This window comes from Capsaspora owczarzaki (assembly GCF_000151315.2).
Source record: "Capsaspora owczarzaki ATCC 30864 unplaced genomic scaffold supercont2.5, whole genome shotgun sequence".
In the NCBI taxonomy this organism is placed as follows: domain Eukaryota; class Filasterea; order Ministeriida; family Capsasporidae; genus Capsaspora; species Capsaspora owczarzaki.
This window is the reverse complement of record NW_011887296.1, coordinates 713,417-734,947: the sequence shown is the minus strand read 5'-3', so window position 1 is coordinate 734,947 and position 21,531 is coordinate 713,417. Positions and strand designations below refer to the sequence as shown.

At 53.0% G+C, this 21,531-nt stretch overlaps 9 protein-coding genes across 9 annotated transcripts; 5 read left to right on the top strand and 4 right to left on the bottom strand.

Moving 5' to 3' along the window:
• Nucleotides 1-59: 59 nt before the first annotated feature.
• On the top strand, nucleotides 60-2,490 carry CAOG_03664 (hypothetical protein; the record flags this gene model as incomplete). The annotated part of the gene is made up of 2 exons (XM_004363335.2): nucleotides 60-591; nucleotides 670-2,490. 2 exons carry the CDS (start codon nucleotides 60-62, stop codon nucleotides 2,043-2,045), a joined length of 1,908 nt encoding a protein of 635 aa, XP_004363392.2. The 3' UTR covers nucleotides 2,046-2,490.
• A 2,098-nt stretch (nucleotides 2,491-4,588) lies between these two features.
• On the top strand, nucleotides 4,589-8,254 carry CAOG_03663 (hypothetical protein; the record flags this gene model as incomplete). Its single annotated transcript, XM_004363334.1, has 16 exons — nucleotides 4,589-4,785; nucleotides 4,897-4,968; nucleotides 5,038-5,109; nucleotides 5,173-5,244; nucleotides 5,309-5,380; nucleotides 5,467-5,538; nucleotides 5,605-5,676; nucleotides 5,742-5,813; nucleotides 5,878-5,949; nucleotides 6,023-6,103; nucleotides 6,173-6,244; nucleotides 6,312-6,386; nucleotides 6,457-6,528; nucleotides 6,600-6,680; nucleotides 6,743-6,927; nucleotides 7,005-8,254. 16 exons carry the CDS (start codon nucleotides 4,589-4,591, stop codon nucleotides 8,252-8,254), a joined length of 2,589 nt encoding a protein of 862 aa, XP_004363391.1.
• Nucleotides 8,255-8,448: 194 nt separating this feature from the next.
• Nucleotides 8,449-11,371, bottom strand: CAOG_03662 (hypothetical protein). The gene is made up of 5 exons (XM_004363333.2): nucleotides 9,746-11,371; nucleotides 9,566-9,655; nucleotides 9,096-9,459; nucleotides 8,902-9,014; nucleotides 8,449-8,788 (listed from the first exon to the last, which is right to left on the bottom strand). The coding sequence occupies exons 1-5, from the start codon at nucleotides 11,276-11,278 to the stop codon at nucleotides 8,567-8,569; spliced, it is 2,322 nt and encodes a 773-aa protein (XP_004363390.1). The 5' UTR covers nucleotides 11,279-11,371; the 3' UTR covers nucleotides 8,449-8,566.
• Nucleotides 11,372-11,551: 180 nt separating this feature from the next.
• On the bottom strand, nucleotides 11,552-13,067 carry CAOG_03661 (hypothetical protein). Its single transcript, XM_004363332.2, has 4 exons — nucleotides 12,979-13,067; nucleotides 12,723-12,808; nucleotides 12,397-12,564; nucleotides 11,552-12,252 (listed from the first exon to the last, which is right to left on the bottom strand). Exons 1-4 carry the CDS (start codon nucleotides 13,013-13,015, stop codon nucleotides 11,812-11,814), a joined length of 732 nt encoding a protein of 243 aa, XP_004363389.2. The 5' UTR covers nucleotides 13,016-13,067; the 3' UTR covers nucleotides 11,552-11,811.
• A 120-nt stretch (nucleotides 13,068-13,187) lies between these two features.
• Nucleotides 13,188-14,597, top strand: CAOG_03660 (Arfip1 protein). The gene has a single exon (XM_004363331.2). It carries the CDS (start codon nucleotides 13,202-13,204, stop codon nucleotides 14,429-14,431), a length of 1,230 nt encoding a protein of 409 aa, XP_004363388.1. The 5' UTR covers nucleotides 13,188-13,201; the 3' UTR covers nucleotides 14,432-14,597.
• Nucleotides 14,598-14,609: 12 nt separating this feature from the next.
• On the bottom strand, nucleotides 14,610-16,747 carry CAOG_03659 (hypothetical protein). The gene is made up of 6 exons (XM_004363330.2): nucleotides 16,552-16,747; nucleotides 16,080-16,146; nucleotides 15,952-15,978; nucleotides 15,720-15,839; nucleotides 15,476-15,601; nucleotides 14,610-15,378 (listed from the first exon to the last, which is right to left on the bottom strand). Exons 1-6 carry the CDS (start codon nucleotides 16,687-16,689, stop codon nucleotides 14,723-14,725), a joined length of 1,134 nt encoding a protein of 377 aa, XP_004363387.1. The 5' UTR covers nucleotides 16,690-16,747; the 3' UTR covers nucleotides 14,610-14,722.
• Nucleotides 16,748-17,077: 330 nt separating this feature from the next.
• CAOG_03658 (seryl-tRNA synthetase) lies at nucleotides 17,078-19,374 on the top strand. Its single transcript, XM_004363329.2, has 2 exons — nucleotides 17,078-17,245; nucleotides 17,885-19,374. Exons 1-2 carry the CDS (start codon nucleotides 17,113-17,115, stop codon nucleotides 19,231-19,233), a joined length of 1,482 nt encoding a protein of 493 aa, XP_004363386.1. The 5' UTR covers nucleotides 17,078-17,112; the 3' UTR covers nucleotides 19,234-19,374.
• Nucleotides 19,375-19,423: 49 nt separating this feature from the next.
• CAOG_03657 (hypothetical protein) lies at nucleotides 19,424-20,451 on the bottom strand. Its single transcript, XM_004363328.2, has 5 exons — nucleotides 20,286-20,451; nucleotides 20,095-20,111; nucleotides 19,976-19,988; nucleotides 19,800-19,877; nucleotides 19,424-19,691 (listed from the first exon to the last, which is right to left on the bottom strand). The coding sequence occupies exons 1-5, from the start codon at nucleotides 20,416-20,418 to the stop codon at nucleotides 19,534-19,536; spliced, it is 399 nt and encodes a 132-aa protein (XP_004363385.1). The 5' UTR covers nucleotides 20,419-20,451; the 3' UTR covers nucleotides 19,424-19,533.
• Nucleotides 20,452-20,517: 66 nt separating this feature from the next.
• CAOG_03656 (hypothetical protein) lies at nucleotides 20,518-21,515 on the top strand. Its single transcript, XM_004363327.2, has 5 exons — nucleotides 20,518-20,586; nucleotides 20,832-20,857; nucleotides 21,004-21,058; nucleotides 21,165-21,291; nucleotides 21,406-21,515. The coding sequence occupies exons 1-5, from the start codon at nucleotides 20,535-20,537 to the stop codon at nucleotides 21,476-21,478; spliced, it is 333 nt and encodes a 110-aa protein (XP_004363384.1). The 5' UTR covers nucleotides 20,518-20,534; the 3' UTR covers nucleotides 21,479-21,515.
• The last annotated feature ends 16 nt before the right edge of the window (nucleotides 21,516-21,531 follow it).

The window sequence follows — 21,531 nt, the reverse complement described above, 5'->3', positions numbered from 1 at the left end:
GCGTCAACGTATTGTTGGGGGGATTATTTAGCTCCCAACATTTTTGGTCTTTGTGGAAAATGGCCATTCTTTTTTTTTTTTTTTTTTTTTTTTTTTGTTTTTGTCCTTTTGAAACCGTTTGTCCCCTCCTCTTCTCCCTCCCCCGGTCCTTCTTGGCGATGAGCGACGATCCCGTGGTTCAGACACTCGCTTCCGAGCTGAGGACCGGCTTGGTCATCGCTGACAGCGCTCCTCCGGCCGCCCACCAGCAGGATGCTCTGGCGAAACAGTTTGCTGAGCTTGATGCTGACATCAGCAAGCTCGATGCTGAAATCACGCAGCTCGATGCTAACATCATGCAGCTTCAGGCTGATGCAGTGGCTCTGCAGAATGACATGGCCGTGGCGGAGCCGAGCACCGAGCAACGAGAAAACATGAGCGTCGCGCTTGACGCGAAAGGCTTCCCCTCAATTTCAGAGCTCGCGAAGTTTGTGTGGGGAAACGCTCTCGTCGAGCTGTTCACGACAGAACTCAATACCAAGATTAAGCAACTGGCCGCCGAGAAGGCAGCGCGGCTCGAGAAGAAGCAAAGGCTGGCCCTGGAGAAACAAAGTGAGCGAGCCGACCAAATGTTGTGACTGGAGTCAGGGTGCGTTGTGCTGACTGCATTTGCCTTGCGTTTGAAAATAGCCGAGGGGCAGCACGAGTTTCCTACCTCGCTCCCTCCGTTTCCTCTCATCCAGCACACTGGCCCTTCAACCAGCGTTTCGAAAACCCACGAGAAAGCAAAATACCGTCCCCCGCAAGATTTCGGGATTATTGATGGCTTGACCGTACAGCTGCGGCGAGCCAAGTCAATCTCCAGTGAAAACGGTTTGGCAAGCTTCGTCGCGCTCGTGCTCGATTCACTTGCGTTCACCCTCAACCTAAATATCCTGGCGGAGGTCAATACAACCATGTTCGGCCAGTCGCCAGATGTTCTCCTTCCCACTCACTGCGATCGCCCGCTGGTGATTGTCGAAGTCAAGATGCCAGGCTCCTCCGTTATGGCCGATGAGTACAATGCCGGTCAGACATACGACTGCATTCATCGTTGCCATTTGCATTATGGCGTCGGACCGCTCTTTGGCATCCTCACGACTTACGAGGAGTGGCGTTTTGTCTGGTGCGAGGATGATTTCACCACCCGGTGTGCGAGTGCAACAACGAGAGCTGAAATCGAAATCGACGAACACGACAAACAACCCGCACGCCGTGAGAGGGCGATTAATGATCGCTTCGGCGAGCTTCGCTCCACCCGCACGGCTCTGGGTCCTGATGCGCCCCCCGCGACGCTCTGCAATCCGCATCAATCTTCATTTGATGTGAAAAGCAAACCAGAGCCCGATCGATTTCTGTGTACGACTCGCGTTCTAAAGTTGCAAGGCGACGGGCCACTTCTGATTAATATCCTTCGCAGCGTCATTTACAAGGCGTGGCACTGGACGATTTTCCAACCCAGCTTGGACGGCGCTTGTTCTGGTTTGCGGCTGACGGAGGCTTCCGTCTCTCGCCAAGACAGCGACGACAAAACTAAGTCGCCCGCTTACCAGTACTTTTACGAACAGAAGGCAATGCCAGCGCTGGACCTCAACAAGTGGCGGTATACCCCAGCTCGGGGTGCCGAAGCCACGTCTTTGGACTGCTTTGTCAATCTCGGCCAGGGTCGTGATGGCGACGCGTGGTTGGCTTCAGTTGCGACTGAAGCCCGTCCAGGTGTCTGCGTGGTGAAGTTGCGACATCCCAAAGCCACGGCTGAGACGTTGTGCAAGGAAGAGCAGCAACGCTGGCACGCAATCTGGGGCAATCGTGATTGGCCCGTCGAGTTGAACACCCTGTTCAAAGATGTGCGGGTCATCGAGTACCACACATGGGCGGTCATCATGCCGTACATTTCCCCGGCAACCGAGGCTGATCAGAGCAAGCCCGAGGTCCAGGATGCAGTTCGCGCCGCGGTCCAGCACATGGCCAACTGTGGCTTTGAGCACAACGACCTGCACTGGCGTCACGTTGGCTTGTTCACTTAACCCAACCGGACAGTTGTATGCTGTCTTGTTCGACTTGTCAGATGTCACGGTGGTTGGCGACGACGACAAGGCTCGCAAGAACGCGTTGCAAGCGATGCTGTCGAATCTGTGTCTTCAAACCTCTTGAGACAATGATCGCTTTGTTTGTTTGTTTGCTTGTTTGTTTGTTTGTTCGACCTGCGTTGAGCATGGCTCACTTGCACTTTTGACAGGACGAAAAATCTGCCCAGTCAATTACACCGCGCCGTTGTTCACCCGTTGTCCCATCCTAAAGGTACTGTTTTTGAGTGGCAACCTTCCATCATGAAATCGTGCAATCGTTCAAAGTGTTACAGTATGCTCAAACTGTGGGTTACATTAAAGCGTGGACCAAAGACAGAGTGAGCTTTTTCGGTACATTGAACTCCCTAGATCTGTTTGAGTGTTTCTGTTATGGATTGATGTAGATGGGGCTGTTTTTTTAAAAAGGTAGCATCGCCATGTCTTTCACTCCCATCGCGTCGCTGAGCTCTGCAATTGTTTTCCCCTGCCCTGCAACCCCAGCCCGAGAGAGTAGACCATGTGTCCATGCCACTCGGTGCATCAGACCACACGCCGCTGTCTCGCCGGCGCCTGTACTGCCGCGAGAAGGTGTGACGGTCAACGCAACCTCGTCGCAGCAGATCAGTGTCAGCGGGCTGCCACACCACATCAAATATTTCTTTAGATCGGAGATCGGGACAATGGCTGGTAGGGGCAGGAGGAGCCGGAAGCTGAGAGAGTGCCTAAGACAGTTCAGCACTCGGTTTGGACATGCAAGAGGTTTTTTTTTTTTTTTTTTTGACCAAGTGTGCTGGGGCTGATCGCCCTCTACTGCGCCCCGATTATTGTTGGACAAGATGAACCCGCAACAGAATGTAGCAGTGGCACAGATTGAGGGCTGGGAAAAGCTTGGCTGAGAAATCACACCGCGACACAAACCGCTCCTTTTCTCGCTCCGCCCCGCCGCCCAACGCACTTCCGCTGCGCCCCCGACCCTCGAGCACACTGATGGCATGGCGTAAACCACACAATCAGAGCACCAGCGGCGGAAAGCGACGTAGGACACGGTGGTGGATATGAACGACATATTTTGGGGGGGGGGTTCATGCTACCTTTTTAAAAAAACAAACATCCCCATATCTGTATTTGGAGTGCGTTCACTCGTCGCTTTGTATAAGTGAAGTAAGTCTCTTGTTTCCCTATTATTCTCTTATCATCAACCCATTACTCGTATCTTCGTGGAACGATCTTCGATCATAACAGTTTCGCTGACTGTATTTGTTTCCGGTGTTTTTTTTTTCAAAAAGGTAGCATGAACACCCAAAATATGTCGTTCATATCCAGCACATGTCCTACGTCGCTTTCCGTCGCTGGGGCACTGACTGTGGGGTTGACACCATGCCATCAGTGTGATCGAGGGTCGGGGGCGCAGCGGAAGTGCGTTGGGCGGCAGAGGGGAGCGAGTGAAGGAGCCGTTGTGTCCCGTTTCAGCAACTGGTAACATTGATCGATCCCTCCAAAACACTCTTCCTCACTCGGCACCCCAATGCTTCTATGCACATAAAAATTTGGGGTCTCATCCGAACAATCAAAGCACAAGCGACTGTGCCTGCACATCAACGCATGTGGCATGTGGGATTGCGAGGGTTTGTCGAAGTCACAAACACCATGTCACGAAAACCTGGTTTTGTTTTACAAATTCTGTTTCCTTCCAACCGCCACCATGCTCTTTACCGCCCCCCCAAAGTGCATCTGATTGGAACGACTTTTTATTTGTTTCGGGTTGCTCTACATCGCTTGCCGTCGTGGGAGTTGGCGGTTCAAGAAGCAAATTGTGCTATTTCCATATGCATTCCGCCCAACATATTTTTGCGTTCCCTACCCCCCAAACGAGTCAGCGCAGGCAGTCGCGATTGATCAGTCAGTTGTACTTTCTGTCTGGATCATGCATTGCCACCGTCTGATTCGCGCGCCATTCTATTGTTGTGTGTGACGTTTTGTTGTTGTTGTTGTTGTTGTTGTTGTTGTTGTTGTTTTTTGTTTTTTTTTGTTTGTTGTTGTTGTTGCCGTCGTTTATTTTGGTTTTGTTCTTTTGTGCTTCTGTTGGCTTTGAATGGGATGCGCCTTCGCCACTGCTTGCCTACGCATTCGTGCAGATGTTGCTGGCGGCGGTGAAGTGTCTGAGCATTCGGGCGCCGACAGCCACCCAGGCACCCAGCCACCCGTCTCCCTCTCCTCTCATGTTTTTATGGTCGTGGCTGTGAAAGCTTAAACCCAAGCTCAATTCCCCTTTCTTTTTCCCTAAATCAAACGATACAAAACACAACAAAACAAGCAAACAACCAAACAACTCTCTCTACCCCCCCCCCTTCCACTTGTTTGATTTTGCTCGCTCGCAATGTTGTGGTTGGCAATTTTTTGAAATCCTCTTCGCTTCAATTTTTGATGAGACACGAGAAAACGTTTGGTGGCATCGTCCTTACTGACAATTCACGCCAACTTGTACAGATTTCTCATCCGACATGAGAAGCAAATCACTTGCTTTTGCTTGGCTTCTGCTCCTGTTGTGCGCAGCGCTGAAGATCGAGCTGTCGCAGGCCGCAGACGCTTGCGGCACCAGCGGTGTGTGCGTTTGCCCATTTCCAATTGTAAACGTCTACTGCACCGGTCTCGATCTCACAGAGATTCCAACCAACATCCCGACAACTACCCAAGCACTGTAAGTGTGACTCGGTTTAGACAAAGAACTGTGTGTGTGTGTGTGTGTGTGTGTGTGTGTGTGTGTGTATGTGCGATATGCCGAGGCCCTCACTTGGCATGCTTTCTCTAGTTACTTGTATGACAATAAGATCACCAGGATTTCTGCTAATGCTTTTGCAGGACTTTCTCAAGTGACGACCCTGTAAGAGGACAACCGAGTGACGATTGTCATGAATGCAGCCACATGCTCACTGTGTAGCCTTACCACCAGATGGATTCATGACAACCAAATTACAACCATTCCAAGCAATGCATTCGCGGGACTGACATCGCTGCAAACTCTGTAAGCAAACTTTATGACAAGTACTTTGTAGCATGGAGCCTCACTCGTGTTGCACTTCTGTAGCTGGCTGTACAACAACAACATCACCAGCCTTGCCGCCAACGCATTTTCAGGACTGTCGTTGCTGACGGAGATGTAAGTGAGCATTGTTGAGCTGGATACAAGAGGAAAAGGCGACTCACGCTGCACCATGAATCAGGGACATGCATGGAAATCGCATCACGACCATTCCAACGACCGCGTTTCCTGGTTTGTCAAAGTTGAATACCTTGTAAGTTCGGCAAACAGCGTATCTTATCACCTTGTTTTTCGAGCCGTTTGGTTTTCGCCCTCACTTTACGCGACTTTCGACACCAGCTATCTGCACTACAACCAGATCACAAGCATTGCTATTCAAGCTTTCAAAGACTTGACTCGTTTGGCAACATTGTAAGAAAGCGACGGGACTAGAAAGGCAAGACCATGCAGCTCACCTTGTCCGAACGCAACAAACAGCTCGTTGAACAACAACCGCATTACAAGCCTTCCCGAGGGTGCGCTCACTGGACTGCAGTCGCTGAAGCTGCTGTAAGAAACAAATTCTGCGGGAAGTGACGTCAACGCAAGCTGTTCGCTGACTGGACGGCCACTAGAGATCTGGCCTACAACGAGCTCACGAGCCTTTCTGCCTATGCGACCAGTGGCTTGAGCGTTGTGACCAGCATGTAAGTAGATTTGCCTGTTTGCTTTGAACCAAGACTCTTGGCTCACTTGACGTGTGATTGCTAGACACCTGCAGTACAACAAACTCACTAGCATTGACTCATTGGCATTCGTGTACCGCGACAAGCTGGAATATCTGTAAGTTGGCAATTGTTGTTTTGTTGAGCCTTTTCGCATCGAGCTCCTCCTCAATTCGGCGCCCCATTACCAGTCTTCTCGATAACAACCGCCTCAACCAGATCACCAGTTTTTCTGCAAATGTCTTTGCAACTCTTACCTCGCTGATCGATTTGTAAGTCGGCAATGGGTCCTCGGGTTATGGGGCAAGGAGCAATGCGCTAAAATGGTTGCGGTCGCCCAGAAATTTGGGCGCAAACGAGATTACTAGCATCCCCACAGCCACCTTCGCCGGCCTTACAAGCCTGCAAACACTGTAAGCAACGTGTTTTATAGGGATAGCTGGCCTGTGCACGTCGCTCACCGGTCCACCCTCTTCCTAGCTACGTCCACGACAACCTGCTCACCAGCGTCCCCGTAGCTGCCATGACGAGCTTTGCTTCACAACTGCGGCATCTGTAAGCACACGAGCTCTTGTTGCTTGTGATGCAACAAGAGCAGTTCGAGCACTCAACATTCGATTGCTAGATTCCTGGTTGGCAACAAGATCTCGGCGGTTTCCTCGACTGACTTTGCTGGATTACCTCGTCTCAAGTCTCTGTAAGTACGAATGCGCGATATTATCTACCACTGAAAAACGGCCAGCTCAGATACTTTACGTCACTTTCTAGCGGTCTGACTTCCAACCAGATCACAAGCCTTCCTGCAAACGCATTTCAAGCGCTCACAACCAACACAGACCTTTACGCCCTGTGAGTTAAGCAATCTCAACGCTCTACCCAGCTCAATGGCTAACTTGGCTCCACCCCTGCAGGTACATGGAGAGCAATCCATTCACAACTTTGCCGCCCGGACTGTTCAAGGGATTGAGCAATGGAATATCGTTGGCCCTCGGTTCTTGGCTTGTATCCGACAAGTTCTTGACACCAAACAACTTTACGTTTGCGGGTAATACTGTGGCCCCGCCCAGCACCTATGGCAATGCAACCCGGCCGCTGAGTAAGTTTGCCCAGAGTGCTTGCGTCCTTCCATAGTGTCTTCGTCATCACTGACCTTCGACTGGGCGAGTGTTTTAGAGTGTGATACGGCCTGTTCAACCTGCTTTGCGGCTGGATCTGCCTCGTGCTGCAGTGCCAACTGTCTGATTTGCAATTCAACAACCAAGTGCAATGTGTGCTACGATGGCTATCAACTCGTTGGAATGAACTTTTGCATGGCGTCCCCGTCTGTTACGTCAGCTGCCTCTGTGGCTTCTGCGTCGGTCGCAGCCCTTGTGTCGGCAACCTCTGCGTCGTCTGCGTCCATCGCATCGGCCAGCTCTGCAATTTCTGCCTCTGCGGCGTCCACTGCTTCCGCGTCCTTTGCATCCTTTGCTTCACGTGCATCTGAAATTATCGGGTCGCAAGTTTCCGTGTCTTCGGTCTCTGGCGCTTCCAAGTCTTCTGTTCGAATGGTTGCATCGCTTTCGGCGTCCGTCGCATCTCTTGTTTCAGCGGCATCGGCCTTGTCCGCATCGGTTGCGTCGATGAGCTCTGCGTCCGACATGTCGGCGTCGGCGGCCTCCACACGCTCTGCATCAATCGCGTCCCGTGCTTCAGCCGCTTCTGCCCTGTCGGCTTCTGCTGCTTCTGTGGCGTCTGTCTCTACTGTATCTGCTCTGTTCGCTTCTACTGCTTCAGCGGCCTCTGCTTCTGAATCTGTTTCTTCTGCCGTTTCTGCGGCATCTGTCTCTGCTGTCTCTGCTGTATTTGTCTCTGCTGCATCTGTGTCAGGTGCATCTGTCTCTGGTGCATCAGTTTCTGTTGCATCTGTCTCTGCTGTCTCTGCGGCATCTGTCTCTGGTGCTTCTGCATCCGCTCTGCGGTCTTCCGTGTCTTCTACTTCAAGCGCTTCGACATCGACTCTGCCCGGTGTTCAATCCAGCTCGGTGGGCCCCAGTTCGACTGCTCTAGCTGTTTCCTCGTCCGCCCTGCCGATTACCTCATCTACGCCTCCCCCTGTGGCCTCGACCTCCGCTTTGCTTCCGTCGACTGTCTCGGAGGCGTCAGTAGCCCCTCTCACGAGCATCTCGCCCACTTTGCAGACATCTGCTGCGTCTGCAACCTCCGCCGATCCTGACAACCCGAACGAGGAAGCGTCTTCCTCTTCCGCGGCAGTGACTGCCGGTATCGTTGTTGGAGTGCTGGCACTCGCAGTGTTGGGTGCCCTTCTTGTCGTTGCTCTCCGACGCCGTCGTGCTGCGATGGGCGCTGATGCTCGCAAACCGTCTGGAGCCGATACTCGCCCGGTGGCGCATATGGCCAATCCCACCTTCTCAACAGCCTAAATGCATGGCGAGTCGAGTCTGCAGATCGCGCAATGAAGTGTAGCTTGTTCCATCAGCACTGTCGAGAATTGCATAGTATCGACATAAGGTGCTTTTGCATCACATTCAACAGTACCATTTTCGATTGACTGCACGCTGAAGCCACCAGGCAACCTTTGCAAAAAACCAACAAAACAAAACAAAAAAAGAAAAAACCACTGAATAGCTCAACAGCGATCAACACAAACACAAACGAACAAATGCGAGGATATCGACACAATTTCAGAGAATCAGTGACATATGCACACACACACACACAAACACAGCGAGCCCTTAGCCATATGCATGTGCTGGGGGCATCACGATTTTCTTTTTAGTTGTCGTTCCTCCAGCAGACGCGCCCATTAGGCCATAAACGGGGTGCTGCGCTTTGATGGTATCCGGGGCGGCGGGAGAGCTGGTGCGGGCGTGGCTTGTCGAAACAGCGCGAGCAGCCAATTCAATTTCATCACGGATAAACTGGTCTGAAATTTCGCTCGGATCCGAGGATTCGATCTGAGCGAGGTGAATCACATTGGGAGGAGCAAAGGGAAGCCGAGTTAGTGACCCAAAACTTGTCGAGCCAGCGAAGAGAAAAAAAAAACCCCCCGTTCAAGCAAAAATCCCACCTTCTTAGGCTCGATGCCGACTTGATTGAGCGTCTGGGTGACGGAAGCTTTGCTTGTGGAATAGACCATGCGTTGGCGTGGTTGAGAAGACGAAGGGCAGACGTACAGGAATGCTTGTGCGAGCAAAGCAAATCCGCCGAGTCAGCGAGACAAGTACACCTTTACTCGGGAGCAGCAACAGCAGCAGCACTTACCAATATCGCCGCCTGATTTCAGGCGGTAAATGTAAAAGCGAGGCTCGTCCTTGACTACAAGCGCCGACAAGCCGCTGGCTGGAACGCCGGCAAAGCTTTCAAGCACGATGGATTTTTGGTCGCTCGACAAAGCCAAAACAAGCCAGTTGACGTTTTCATCGCCAGCCACGAGCAATTCCAGCCTTTCGCGGGCGGGATCACTGAATGGCACTTGAACAGCATGGTAACCACCGATGCCCTTGGCATTCGATGGCGTTTCGATGCGAGTGTCGCTTGATTTCATCAGATCCGCGAGTGACAGCTGTCGGCTGCCGGCGCCCTGGCTTGCAGCCATTTCCTTTCTCGCAACTTCTTCCATCGCGTGCTGCACGCGATACAATGTCGCCCGGGCAACCGAATGCATTCCAAATATAGAATCAGCTCAACGTCCGCTCCATGCCGCAACATGCAACACGAGCTTTTCAACCTACCGCTTCCTTCTGAGCCTTCTCTGCAGGACTGAGCAGGTCGTCGCGTTCGGCCTTGCGCATATCCTGGTAGTGCTTCAACGAAAGGTCCTCCTAATGGATGCAACCCCCCCCCCCCAAAACGATCGTCAAGGTGAGAAACAATGACTGACAAATTACTGCGTCGTGGGCCAGAAGCCTTACTTTCGAGGTAGCATGCATCTCTTCAAAGACGGAATCAAAACCAAACGCCTTCTTGACGCCATCTGCAGACGAAGCGTACAGCATGCGCTCCTTGACTTTGACTTTGGCCTCGGGAATCCAGGTAACAAGCAACCATTTGCCAACCTCCTCCTTGACGAAAAAGTAACAGGCTTGTTCTTCGTCAGCCAGCGCTGGGAGCTTGCCAAGGTCCTCGCGCCAGTCCTTGCCGGCAGTGGGTGCAACAGAGGCAGTGTCTGAGAAGGCATCGTTGACAATTTGAACCTTGATGATGCGCTTGGCGCCCTTCAGCTTGGCAATGTTGCTTTCAAAGCTCGACGAGCCGGCCACGCCGCTGGCAAGACCGGAAGAGCCTCGTGCGGCAGCATTCATTGTCGATGCAATGGCTGCGGCTGGCGAGGCCGAGGCAGCGGTTGTTGTTGGCGGCGGAGAAGGGGATGAGGGTGTCGGCGCGGCGGTTGCAGCACTGGCAGCGGCCGCAGCCGTCGTAGCAGCAGCAGCAGGCGCTCCGGCTGGTTGCCATCGACCCTTTACGCCGGCTTTTGGAGCAGCCGTTGCCGAGCTGTCGGTGGCAGCAGCAGCAGCAGCAGCTTTGCCGGAGGTGGCATCGGGCGTTGGCGCAGCAGCAGGTGCTGGCGACGCTGGGGTGGACGACTTTGCTTGCCACTGAGCCTTGACATTGCTCTTCGGAGCAGCATCAGCAGTCTGTTGAGCTGCAGCTGCGGAATCAGCAGCTGGGGTCGCATCGGCTCCAGCAGATTCCGTTTTGGGAGTCGCTGCTGCAGGCGACGGCGGTTTGGCGGTCGCGGCGGGAGACGCAGAGCGGTTTTGCCACTGTGCCTTGACGTCGGACTTGACGGCGCTCGGTGCAGCGTCGGCAGGCTTTGCATCCGACGCAGCGACGGGTTTGACGTCTTGCTTGGCGTCCGTTGTCGGCTTTGCTGCACCAGCACCGGCAGCAGTAGACCCAGAAGTCGTCGCAGTCGTCGTTGTAGTAGCAGCAGTAGCAGTTGCAGGCGATGATGCGGCAGCGACCGGCTTGGGTTGCCACTTGGCTTTGCCTGGGGTGGTTGGAGCAGCAGCGGCATCCAATGACACTGTGGCTGCATTCGATGGAGGATCGCTCGACTTGGCTGCGTCGGCCGCGGCTGCCGTGGGTGTACTCGCAGCAGTCGCAGCAGTCGCATTCGGAGCTTGCTTTGGAGTGGTGGCAGTGGCGGTGGCTGTGGCAGTGGCAGCGGTGGTCGTCGCTCCAGAGTTGATGGTTGAGAACGAGCCAATCTTGGTCACAGCTGGACGCGGGGATTGCGTTGCAGCGGCCGGCGCAGCAGCACCTGCACCACCAGCAGCAGCAGCAGCATTCGTAGTACTAGTAGTAGCAGTACTCGGAGCAGGAGTAGTCGTCGGAGTCGAAGTCGCAGCAGCAGCAGCAGCAGCAGCAGCGGTAGGAGAACTCGTCGTCGGACCTTCCGTCGACTTGCGCGGCGTTAGTGCGCCCTGCTTCACAAAGCTCATCGTTTCGCTCTTCGGTCGTTCGCTGCTACAACTTAAAATTCAAAGGACGCGTTTTTTTATGTTACGATTGTTTGCGAATCAAAAAGGCTGCAAAGAAGCCAAAAAAAAAAAAAAAAAAAAAAAAAAAAAAAAAAAAAAAAAAGGACTCCTTCTAAAACAAGAAGTTGGAATGAAAATACAAAAATACAAAATACAAAGTACAAAATACAAAATACAAAATCACTGAAGCAGAACGAATTGCAGAAGAAGAAGAAGAAGAAGAAGAAGAAGAAGAAGAAGAAGAAGAAGAAGATGATGATGATGATGATGATGATGATGATGATGATGATGATGAACGAATTACACATCCATCAATCCAAAAAAGACAAGAAACCAGCGACAAGCGAAAACAAACAAAAACAAAACAAAGAAACGACCAAAAACACTCAAAGTGACTCGTAGTGAGAGCCAAGTACAATGCAGATGCGCAGAAAGGGGGATGGCAACATCAACACACTGATGGTCATGATGGGGGAGGAGGCGGGGTGAAGCAATCAGCACGATGCCTTGCTGCCCTTGGATTCGCCGCGCGTGCCGGTAATCTCGAAAACATGCCCATCGCGAAGCATTTCCTTGGCGACGGCGGCAATGTTGCGACAGTCGTCAATGCCGCTATGGTGACGTCCGACCAGGTCGAGGCGCAGCATGTCAAGCATTGCCGTCATGCCGGGAGGGCTGACTCCGTACTTGACGGCAAACTCTTTCTTAATGTTAATCCACTGGCGGTAGGGCGCAGGTGACTTTTTGCCGAGAGCCGCGAGTTGGTCGGGAAGGGCGCGATTCAAGTCCCAGTCGCCGCATGTCACAAAGGCCCACGTCGGGGCTTCGCTTGGGATTGACGAGGAAGCGGTGCTTGCGGCATCCGCGTCGGCGTTCGCTGCGGGAGGCAAACTCTTCCAGAATGATTGAATCCAGGCCAAATGCTCGTCAAACACCTGAAGGCGGGGCGAAAGATGCAACATGAAAGATTTCAAGACACGCAACGAGAGCACGTTCCCAGCGGGTGTGAGTAATTCCGACTGCGCAACAAAACCAGATCTAAGTTGCAAAAAAAAAACGAAACAGGGCATCCGACCCACCTCCTGAAATGTCGCTTGACCTGATACCATGTCTTGCGTGATGCCAGTGAGCGTTGTGCAGAACGGCGTGAGGATGGGATGCGAGACTGGTCGCACGTACTTGTGGAAGCTGCCAACAATCTCGAGCGTGGTCGTGTCCAGCACGACTGTTGGAAATTCGATAATCTCCTGCAACCATAGCAAGTGAAAAAAAACACGTCAATTCACATCACCAACCAACATCAACGACGTGGGGGATGATCGTCCGACACGTCCGACAAAGGGTCTGAGATTACGCAACGCTTTCAGCATCAGCTCAACCATGCGCCCCCGGTGTTCTCCGTTACCTGAGGCTTGGGACGAGTGACCTCGTCGCAGACAGCTTCAAAGTCGAGCACGAGCAGGTATCTGAAGCTCTGTGGCTCCAGCTCGGCTGTGCTTGTCAAAATTGTCGCATCCGTCCCGTTGTGAAAGTGAGTGCATTGGGTGGATTGGCTCGCTCGCTCAAATGCTGTGAACACGACCCTTGCACAGTGACAATCAACCATCGTGCGTTTGATTTGATGCCGTGTCAACTGAGCGGAACCGTGCGCGCGCACTTACGCCTGGCTGGTCGTCGAATGGTCGGCAATCGCGACATGAAATTTTGTTTGGACTGAGCTGAAAGCAAAATATTGGTGTTTCAGACAATGACAAACGACTGATGCTGAGGTGTTTGAATGAATCAACTTCAAAATCATCAATGCCTGGATTATCAGGTTATTAGAACGGCTGAGCTTGACCTTCTTCTGCTCTCGGCGGCAGTCCATCTACTTGTAAACCAAAAATGTCCAGCAGCAGCAGCAGTGAGATGCCAGTCGACAACGCCAACGCAATCCCAGCCGACAGCGATGCAGCTGTTTCGGATGCTCCAGTGACTGCAGCGAGCATCACTGCTCCCGATGCCAATGCACAAGCCAAAGCTGCTGACTTGGCAGGGTCGTCGAGCAGTAGCAGCGCGACATCATCATCACCGTCGCAGCACGCACCTGCACGACCACCGCCGCCATACACTCAGCACGCCCAGCACCAACCGAGCGCTGCTGCAACGACACAGACAGGGCAGCAGCAGCAGCAGCAGCAGCAGCGGGGCGGCGCGGATCCAGCATCCTCGAGCCTGCCTGTGCAACATCATCAGTCGGCCGCCGCGAGAGGCACGCTCATGGACTGGGGCTACGAGACGTATGCGTTCACTCGCCAGTTCCTCACAGAGAAGCTGGGCGGAGGGTCGTACACGGTCGACATTGAGCTGCAGCGCAAGATCGACACCATGCGCGACAACCACACTCAGTGCAAGCGACTCCTCCAGCTGGCTGAGAGCTACGTCAACAACTTTACCACCTTGGTAGGCACCCAGCACCAGCTGGGATCGCTTTTCGCAGAGGCCGCCATCAAGACACCCGCGCTCGCGACAGAGTTTTCATTCAATCATGCGACGCAGGTTGCGCTGCAAAAGAACGGCCGCGTTCTGCTGGCTGCGTTGAGGTTTTTCGCCTCGAATCTGCACACGCTGTGCAACAAGACCATGGAGGACACGTTCGACACGCTCAAGGAGTTTGAGAACGCGCGTATCAACTACGATGCCTTTCGCATCGATCTGGAGCGAATGCAGGCGTCTGGCAAGGGCCTCACAAAGTCCGCCCAGGACGCGCGCGAGCGGTTTGACGCTGCCAAAGGCAAGTTTGACGCTGTGCGCATCCAACTGAACATCAAGATGCGCCTCTTGGATGAAAACCGCGTCAAGGTTCTGCAAAAGCAGCTGTTGCTCTTCCACAACGCCATCTCGGCGTACTTTTCAGGCAATCAGGAGGCGCTTGCCTCCACAATGCACCAGTTCCTTGTGCCTGCCCCAGAGCCATCAGCGTTCTTGGCGGGCGAAAATCCGCTTCACAATTTGCCACAGCTTCCAGTTCTCGACAACCAGCCGCCAATCACGCTGCCATCAACTTCGAGCAGCCAGCCCACAAGCGCGGGTGATGATGCCTCCGGTAATTCTACAGCATCGGCAGTACCGTAGATAGTCTTGCTGCGTGAAGGCTGCTTTGATTGAGTGTTGGATTTCTACTTTTGGGTCGCTTCTTTGTCTCTTCTTTTTCTCGTTTTTGTATTTGCCATTATTCGATAGTGCGTTTTATTTGCTTGTGTGTGTTCAGGTGATTGTTGGCTTGTTGTTCTAAAAGTGCAGCGTTATCGATTTTCAATGAGACTGCATCGAAACAATTGCGTGGCAAGTTGGATACAGTGCTATGGATTTTACAAGCGAACACCAAAATTTTTTTCTCTCTGAATCTAACAACACTCCCACGTTCTAGGCAGGAGTCTCCAGCCGACTCATGCGCTTGACATATTCATATCCCAAAAAGGTTAGCGCAGAACATGGCATGGAGATTAATATGCGAGGCACAATGCCCTTGTACAGGCCGCGGATACCCTCGGTTTTGTAAATACCCCGGAAGACGGGCAAAAACTTGTGCTCGCGGGCAGACGCTTCGCTGTGCGACTTGTACTCTGGCACTTGCATCCGCGTTTTGGCCACATCCAGGGGATTGGACAAGACGCCGCTCACCAATCCTGCCAGGGCTCCAGCAGTCATATGCGTCGAGTGGTAGCGCCAATCGTGCACAGGCGGTGCAGAAGAAGAAGACGTGGCTTCCGAAACGGAGGGCTGGATGTGTGACAGCCCTGGTACAAGCGATGTCGAGGCAGCGGCCAGTGTTGAGGGCGATGATCCGCCTGCTAAAGTAGAGGGCGCTGCTGGTGCTGCAGCAGCAGGGGGAGCAGCGTCCGTCGAGGACAGTGGCAAGCCATTTCGGCTCACGCCAAACAGCCTTCCCATGGGTGTCTTGAACATTTCGTATGTGGCCCACCAGATGGCCGACCCCACGGAATACGTGGCGACAGTGACTCCGACGCCGCGATAAAACCCGCGGATGCCCTCCGCGCGCCATATTCGTCGCACCACGTCTGTCCAAATCCCAGTCGAAACCACAGCGTGGGATGAGTCGACTCACTCTCACAGGCTTGGACACACCTCCCCTTAGCCATTCAACGCCATTCATACCGACGCTGCTGGCTGGAACACGGTCTTCCACAACTTGGAGCCGCTGCGAAACAATGTCGGACGGCACGTAAATGACGAGTGATGATGCGTCTGCTAGAAAGCCTGCCGCTGCATGAGCACCAAACTCTGATGTCCCCAAGGCATAGAAGACAGAGTCCATGTGAGCGGCAAGCGGGAGGATGTGCAAAAACAGGTGCTGATGAAAACAACGGAAAAGAAAAAAAACAAAAAGTTCGAGCCCTACCCATTGCTTCATTCAGCATCGAGTTGTTGGTCTGGTGTCGCGAAGCAAAGCCAAGAAGGTGGTCCTTGTAGAATTCGTACGAGATAAAGTAGAGTGCCTGACCAGGGTATGCTGAAGCCACTGTCCAGGTGAAGTCAAAAAACAAAACAGCAATATCACAAACAAAAGAAGTCAGTTCAATTCACGATTGCCAATCAAGCTTTTGGCAACACGAGCATCTTGAGTATCGTACGAGTGGCGTTAAATCCCTTGAAAAATCCTGTCGCAGATAACCAGATTGCGAAAAGGCGTTTTGAGCTATCATTGGTCGACGAGAGTTCTGAGCAATCAGGGCCATTCAGCATGATGGCGGCAACCTACCGAAGAAGCCCTCTCGCCGCGCTATTCCCTTGACCATATCTGCCAGCTTGACTCGCACATTAATAATCTGCCCCCATGAGCGCACGAGTGTCAAAGTGAGCCACACGGGCGATCGCAGCTTGAAGTCGGGGATTTGGTGAACAGAACAAAATCGCCAAGACTGAAACATCCTCAAAATCCAGCTGAAACTCCTCCTCTCCCCTCCCCCGCGACACACCAATGTGATGTGACAACCAAGCGGGAGTCCATCGATTGAACATGTTGAGCGACGACGCTATTTGAACAGCGCCAGAGCTGCGCGTGCGTTCGTATGGGTCGGACGTAGTGGAAACCGCGAACCACGAGGAACCAACCCATACGTCCGCGCTGCTCAACGTCAAACTCTCTCCTCGTCGGCCTTCTCATCCTTCCGCTCGCCGTGCAACCAAGCAGGCAGGGCTCAAACTGTAGGTGCATGGGAACGGTTGCAAACCTCGTTCATCTGGAGGCGGGTCTTGATGACGTCCAGCGGATAGAAGAGCACGTCCAGCCCGAGCAGCACAATGCTACCGTGGAGCACAAACTTGCCGTGATCGACGTTGCTCCACGTCAACTCGTCGTCGTCCAGCATGTGCGCGTGTCCTTCCTGAAGCACTAATGCGACACGATGGTTGGGGGTTTCGAGGCAAAAAGTAAAAAAAAAAAAAAAAAAAAAAAAAAAGAAAGTTGGGAACAAGGAGCGAAATGGAACGGCAGCGAGCGAATGAATGGAAACGCAAAGACTGGATCAATGTCAGCAAAATTCATGCATTCAAGCATTCATGGATGAGTCTTGGTGTGGTTGATGCTGCTGATGATGATAATGAAGGCTGCGAGGATCATTGCAGGAGCTCCCAAATTCGAGCTGCACGTCCTTCCCCTTCCCACCTACCCATCCTCGCGCAAAAAAATGCTACCAAATTCTACATGCGCCATTTTACCAACCTAACCCCCAATTCATTAATTCATTTGCGTGCGCAGTCTGTTCTTTTTGTGACAAACACTTCTTTGCAGTATGCTGGACATTGAGCTCTTTCGCGTGAACAAGGGCGGCAACCCGGACAAGGTCCGCGAGTCGCAGCGACGCCGCTATGCCGACATTACCCTCGTCGACCAGGTCATTGCCCTCGACGAGAAGTGGCGTGCCCGTACGTGCATCAACACACCCTGACACTGACACGCACACCGCACACAGCACAGTTTGAGTGTGATGGAACGAAGGCGCACATTCTTGCCTTGAAAAGCCCTCCCCATGCCGAGTCCGGCTCCGTCTCCACGATGGGAAAATGCCTGGTTTTGTGCTACGTCGTAACTGCGCATGAGCCGGAGGGCACTGTCGACGAACGAGGAGTGGGAGAAGCCGAGCACCTTGAGATCGCTCGTTTTTTTTTTGTTTTTTTTTTTTTCGGCCTGCTCAACGCTTTTGCGCTCTTCCCCGGCTCTTCTCTCCCACCACTCCGCCTCCCCAGTCGCTGTCTGTGTTGCAGCGACACAGTGTGCCTGTGAGACGCAGCGGCACTGTCGTCCATGTCCCGTGTCTTGAAAGCGAGTTCGCTTCTCTCTCTTTTTATTTTTATTTTTATTTTATGATGATGATTTTCCATGTGCGCTGATGCAATGCAATGCAATGCAATGCAATGCGCTGTCGATGCCTTTAACGTGCACTTTCCAACTCTCAACCCATTCAACTCGACGTTCTCACTCGCATTTTTGGCAAGCATGCCACCTTTTTGCTGTCACAAAGTCGCGCTCAAACTCACTGCGTCTTGCTGCTCGTTTCAACACAGTCCGCGGCCGCGCCGACGACTGGAACCGCACCGCCAAGGCATGCAGCAAGCAGTACGGTGTCAAGGCACAGGCAAAGGAGGCCCAGGGCGACTCGGACGACTTGCCCGCTGGCTTCAGCTTGGACACGCTGGTCGACCTCAAAGGCCAGCCCCTCACGGATGCGCTTGCCCCCCTGACCATGCGCCAGCTCAAGGCTGCCAAGCTCCTGTGCGAGGGCCGCCAGGCGGATGTCGACAAGCAGGTCATTGAAAGCGAGGCTGCTCGCGACTCGACCCTGCGCCTCATTGGCAACCTCGTCGACGACAGCGTCCCGGTCTCGAACAACGAGGACAACAACAGGATTGAGCACACCGTCGGCGACACGACCAGCGAGAAGAAGTACTCGCACGTCGATTTGATTCACATGATTGACGGTGTCGATCTCGAGCGAGGCGTCACCGTTGCCGGCAACCGCGGCTACTTCCTCAAGGGCGCAACCGTCATGCTCGAGTTTGCCCTCATCCAGTACGCCTTCACGATGCTTGTCCAGCGCGACTTTACCCCATTGACCACCCCGTTCTTCATGAACAAGTCCATCATGCAGGAGGTCGCACAGCTGTCGCAGTTTGACACGGAGCTGTACAAGGTGCACGCCAAGGCGTCGGAAAACCCCAACGACAACGCCACGGACGAAAAGTACCTCATCGCCACGTCCGAGCAGCCCATCGCTGCCTTCCACCGCGACGAGTGGATGGACACCAAGGAGCTCCCCAAGCGCTATGCGGGCTACTCGAGCTGCTTCCGCCAGGAAGTCGGCTCGCACGGCCGCGACACTGCCGGCATCTTCCGCGTCCACCAATTTGAGAAGATTGAGCAGTTCTGCATCACCTCGCCGCACGACACCGAGTCGTGGCAAATGATGGAGCAGATGCTCAAGAACGCCACCGACTTTTACCAAAACCTCGGCATTGGCTACCGCGTCGTCAACATTGTCTCGGGCGAGCTCAACAACGCCGCCTCCAAGAAGTACGACGTCGAGGGCTGGTTCCCCGGCTCGAAGGCCTTCCGCGAGCTCGTCTCGTGCTCGAACTGCACCGACTACCAGTCGCGCCGTCTCCGCATCCGCTACGGCACCAAGAAGGCCAACGAGGATGCCACCTTTGTCCACATGCTCAACTCGACCATGTGCGCCCTCACCCGCGTCATTTGCATCATCCTCGAGACATACCAAACCGAGGAGGGCATCGTTGTCCCCGAGGTTTTGCGCATGTACATGCCCGCGCAATACCGCGAGCTGATCAAGTTTGTCAAGGCTGCGCCCATCGACAAGGCAAAGGAAGCCGAGGCCAAGACCAAGGCCAAGAAGTAAAAAACAAAACAACCCAAACTAATCAAGGAGTGTTTTGTTTTTTTGTTGTTCGTTGGTTTTTTTTTTCTTTTGTTTTCTGGTTATTTTTCAATGTATTCAGCCCTCGATGCGTGATGTGTTTGTTGCGAATGAAATTTTTCCTTTTTTTTTTCTCTGTTTGCTTGTCTGAGCGTCTACCATACGCATTGGAGTTTTCGAAATGGAGTGATGGTGCGCAAAGAGAGCTTTCTTGTTGCTCAAATGACAAAAGGGACGGAACTCGCCAGGACCCTCATTTTTCATCATCCTACGCAGTGCTATCTATTGCTTGTTCAGGTCATGCCGGGCACGACGCGCGACATTGTAACCGTGCACACTCGCCATGGCCATGTTGCAGATGCAGAGGGCGCGCGATCCTGCGTTTTGTGGCGTGATCAGGGTTGCATAGTAAGCCCAGACCATTCCTGTGAACAAGAGGGCTGTGGTTGTTTGTTTAAGTTTGTGTTGTTTTTTGGGGAAACACGAGGGAGAGAAGTGAGACACACCGAAGCGGTTTAGAGCAAAAGGTTGAAGAAAAGCTCGCGTACACGAAGATTGCTTCAGGTCGATCTTCTCCACTGGCGGGTTGCCGGAGAAGGCTTGAATCAGCGGCACGATCGAAAGAACTACCAACAACGGGAGCAGCGACAATGCGATGAGTAAAACGATGGTTTGGTTGCGTGTCGTGAGGAGAAGTGAAGGTGTTTCAAAGCGAGCGACGTACTCCACTTGGCGGCCTAAACCCAACACGTCCCAACAAACAAACAGGCAGAGAACAAGTTAGAAGACATGCAAGCGCCAACAAACAGCAAGCAACACGCGAGGTCGGCGACGACGACGTACCGGAGCGCTGTAGGTCACTGTGAAGAGAGCAAAAGCCGAGATGGCCAAAGCAAGGGAGCCAGCAAGTTATCAACACAATTGTGAGCTACAAGATGTAAGATGTGCACAGCCACCGCAACACAAAAACGCTTCAATGCAGCACAGAGCGAGGCAACAGCAGCCAAGTAAGTGGCGTGAGTGAGAGCGCGCACCGTCGTTGAACTTGGCAAACAGCGGGACGCGCTTCTCGAGCGCCAGAGCGGCAGCATTGGAAAACAGCTTGGCATTGCCTTCCAAGGGGCGCAGGAATCGCAGGAACGACGGGAGCTGGGAAATGGCAGCCATCTCGGCAGAGCCAAAAAAAAAAAAAAAAAAAAATGAGTGCATTTTCTATTGGATTTTCCATTGGATTTTTTTTTTTTCCTCATCCATTCTTTGTTTTGTGTTTTGTTGTATTGACAATGGCTGCCAAGTCTGCAAGCTACATCAAGGGCGTTGGCATGGTCGGCGCCTGTACGTTCACAACGCATGCACTAAGCACATTCGAGTCGGAGTTGGGGGGAAGTGTGTGAGCGTGATACTGCGTGACGGCTGGAGCGTGCATGAGTGGCGTGAGCTGGATCAAGTCACAGCACGACCCCGACGGGATGCGCTTCAGCGTGGTCGTGCGTGGTGCATGTGTGTGTACGTGTGGTGTACGTCGTTTGCTTGTTGGCTGACTGTGGTGCCCGCTCGTTTGCTTGTCTTTGTGATCACAGTCGCCAACTGGATGATCCCGGTCGCTGTACGTCCTCCGCTCTCTGATTGCCATTGCTGCTGCTGCTGCTGCTGCTGCTGCTGCTGCTGCTGCTGCTGCTGCTGCTGCTGCTGTTGTTGCGTCGGGCTTGTAAATGGATCTCACTTGTATGCCCCGTGTCTCTGTGGCGACAGGCCTTTGCATCAATCACCGACGACCCCAGCAGGATCAACCCTGGCATGACTTCAGGTAAATGCTTGGTCAATGCTTGGTCAATGCGACAATGTTGAAGCTAAATGTGCATGCTCATCGTCTTGATTGTGATATTTCGACCGACCCGTCGACGTAAACGTAGCCCTCGCCGTATACAGTTTGTTCTTTATGCGGTGGTCGCTCGCCATTTCCCCGCCCAACCCGGCACTGTTCGCGTGCCACGTCGCCAACGAAGCTGCCCAATTGACGCAGCTGTTCCGTTACGGAAAGTACGCAGTTGCCATGCTGCGGTTGTGTGCTTTTTGTTTTCCCGTTGTGTCTTGTTGGCAATCCTTGATTTTTTTTGTTTTTTGATGTTGACTTGGTGTTTCCTGGTCGCACAGGTATGCAATGTCGGACAAGACAGAGGCCACTCCAGCTGCCGTTGCTGCTGCTCCTAGCGAGCAAAAGAAGTGATTGTGCATCTGTATCGCAATAGAAAAAACATTCGTTTAATTTTTTTGTTTTGT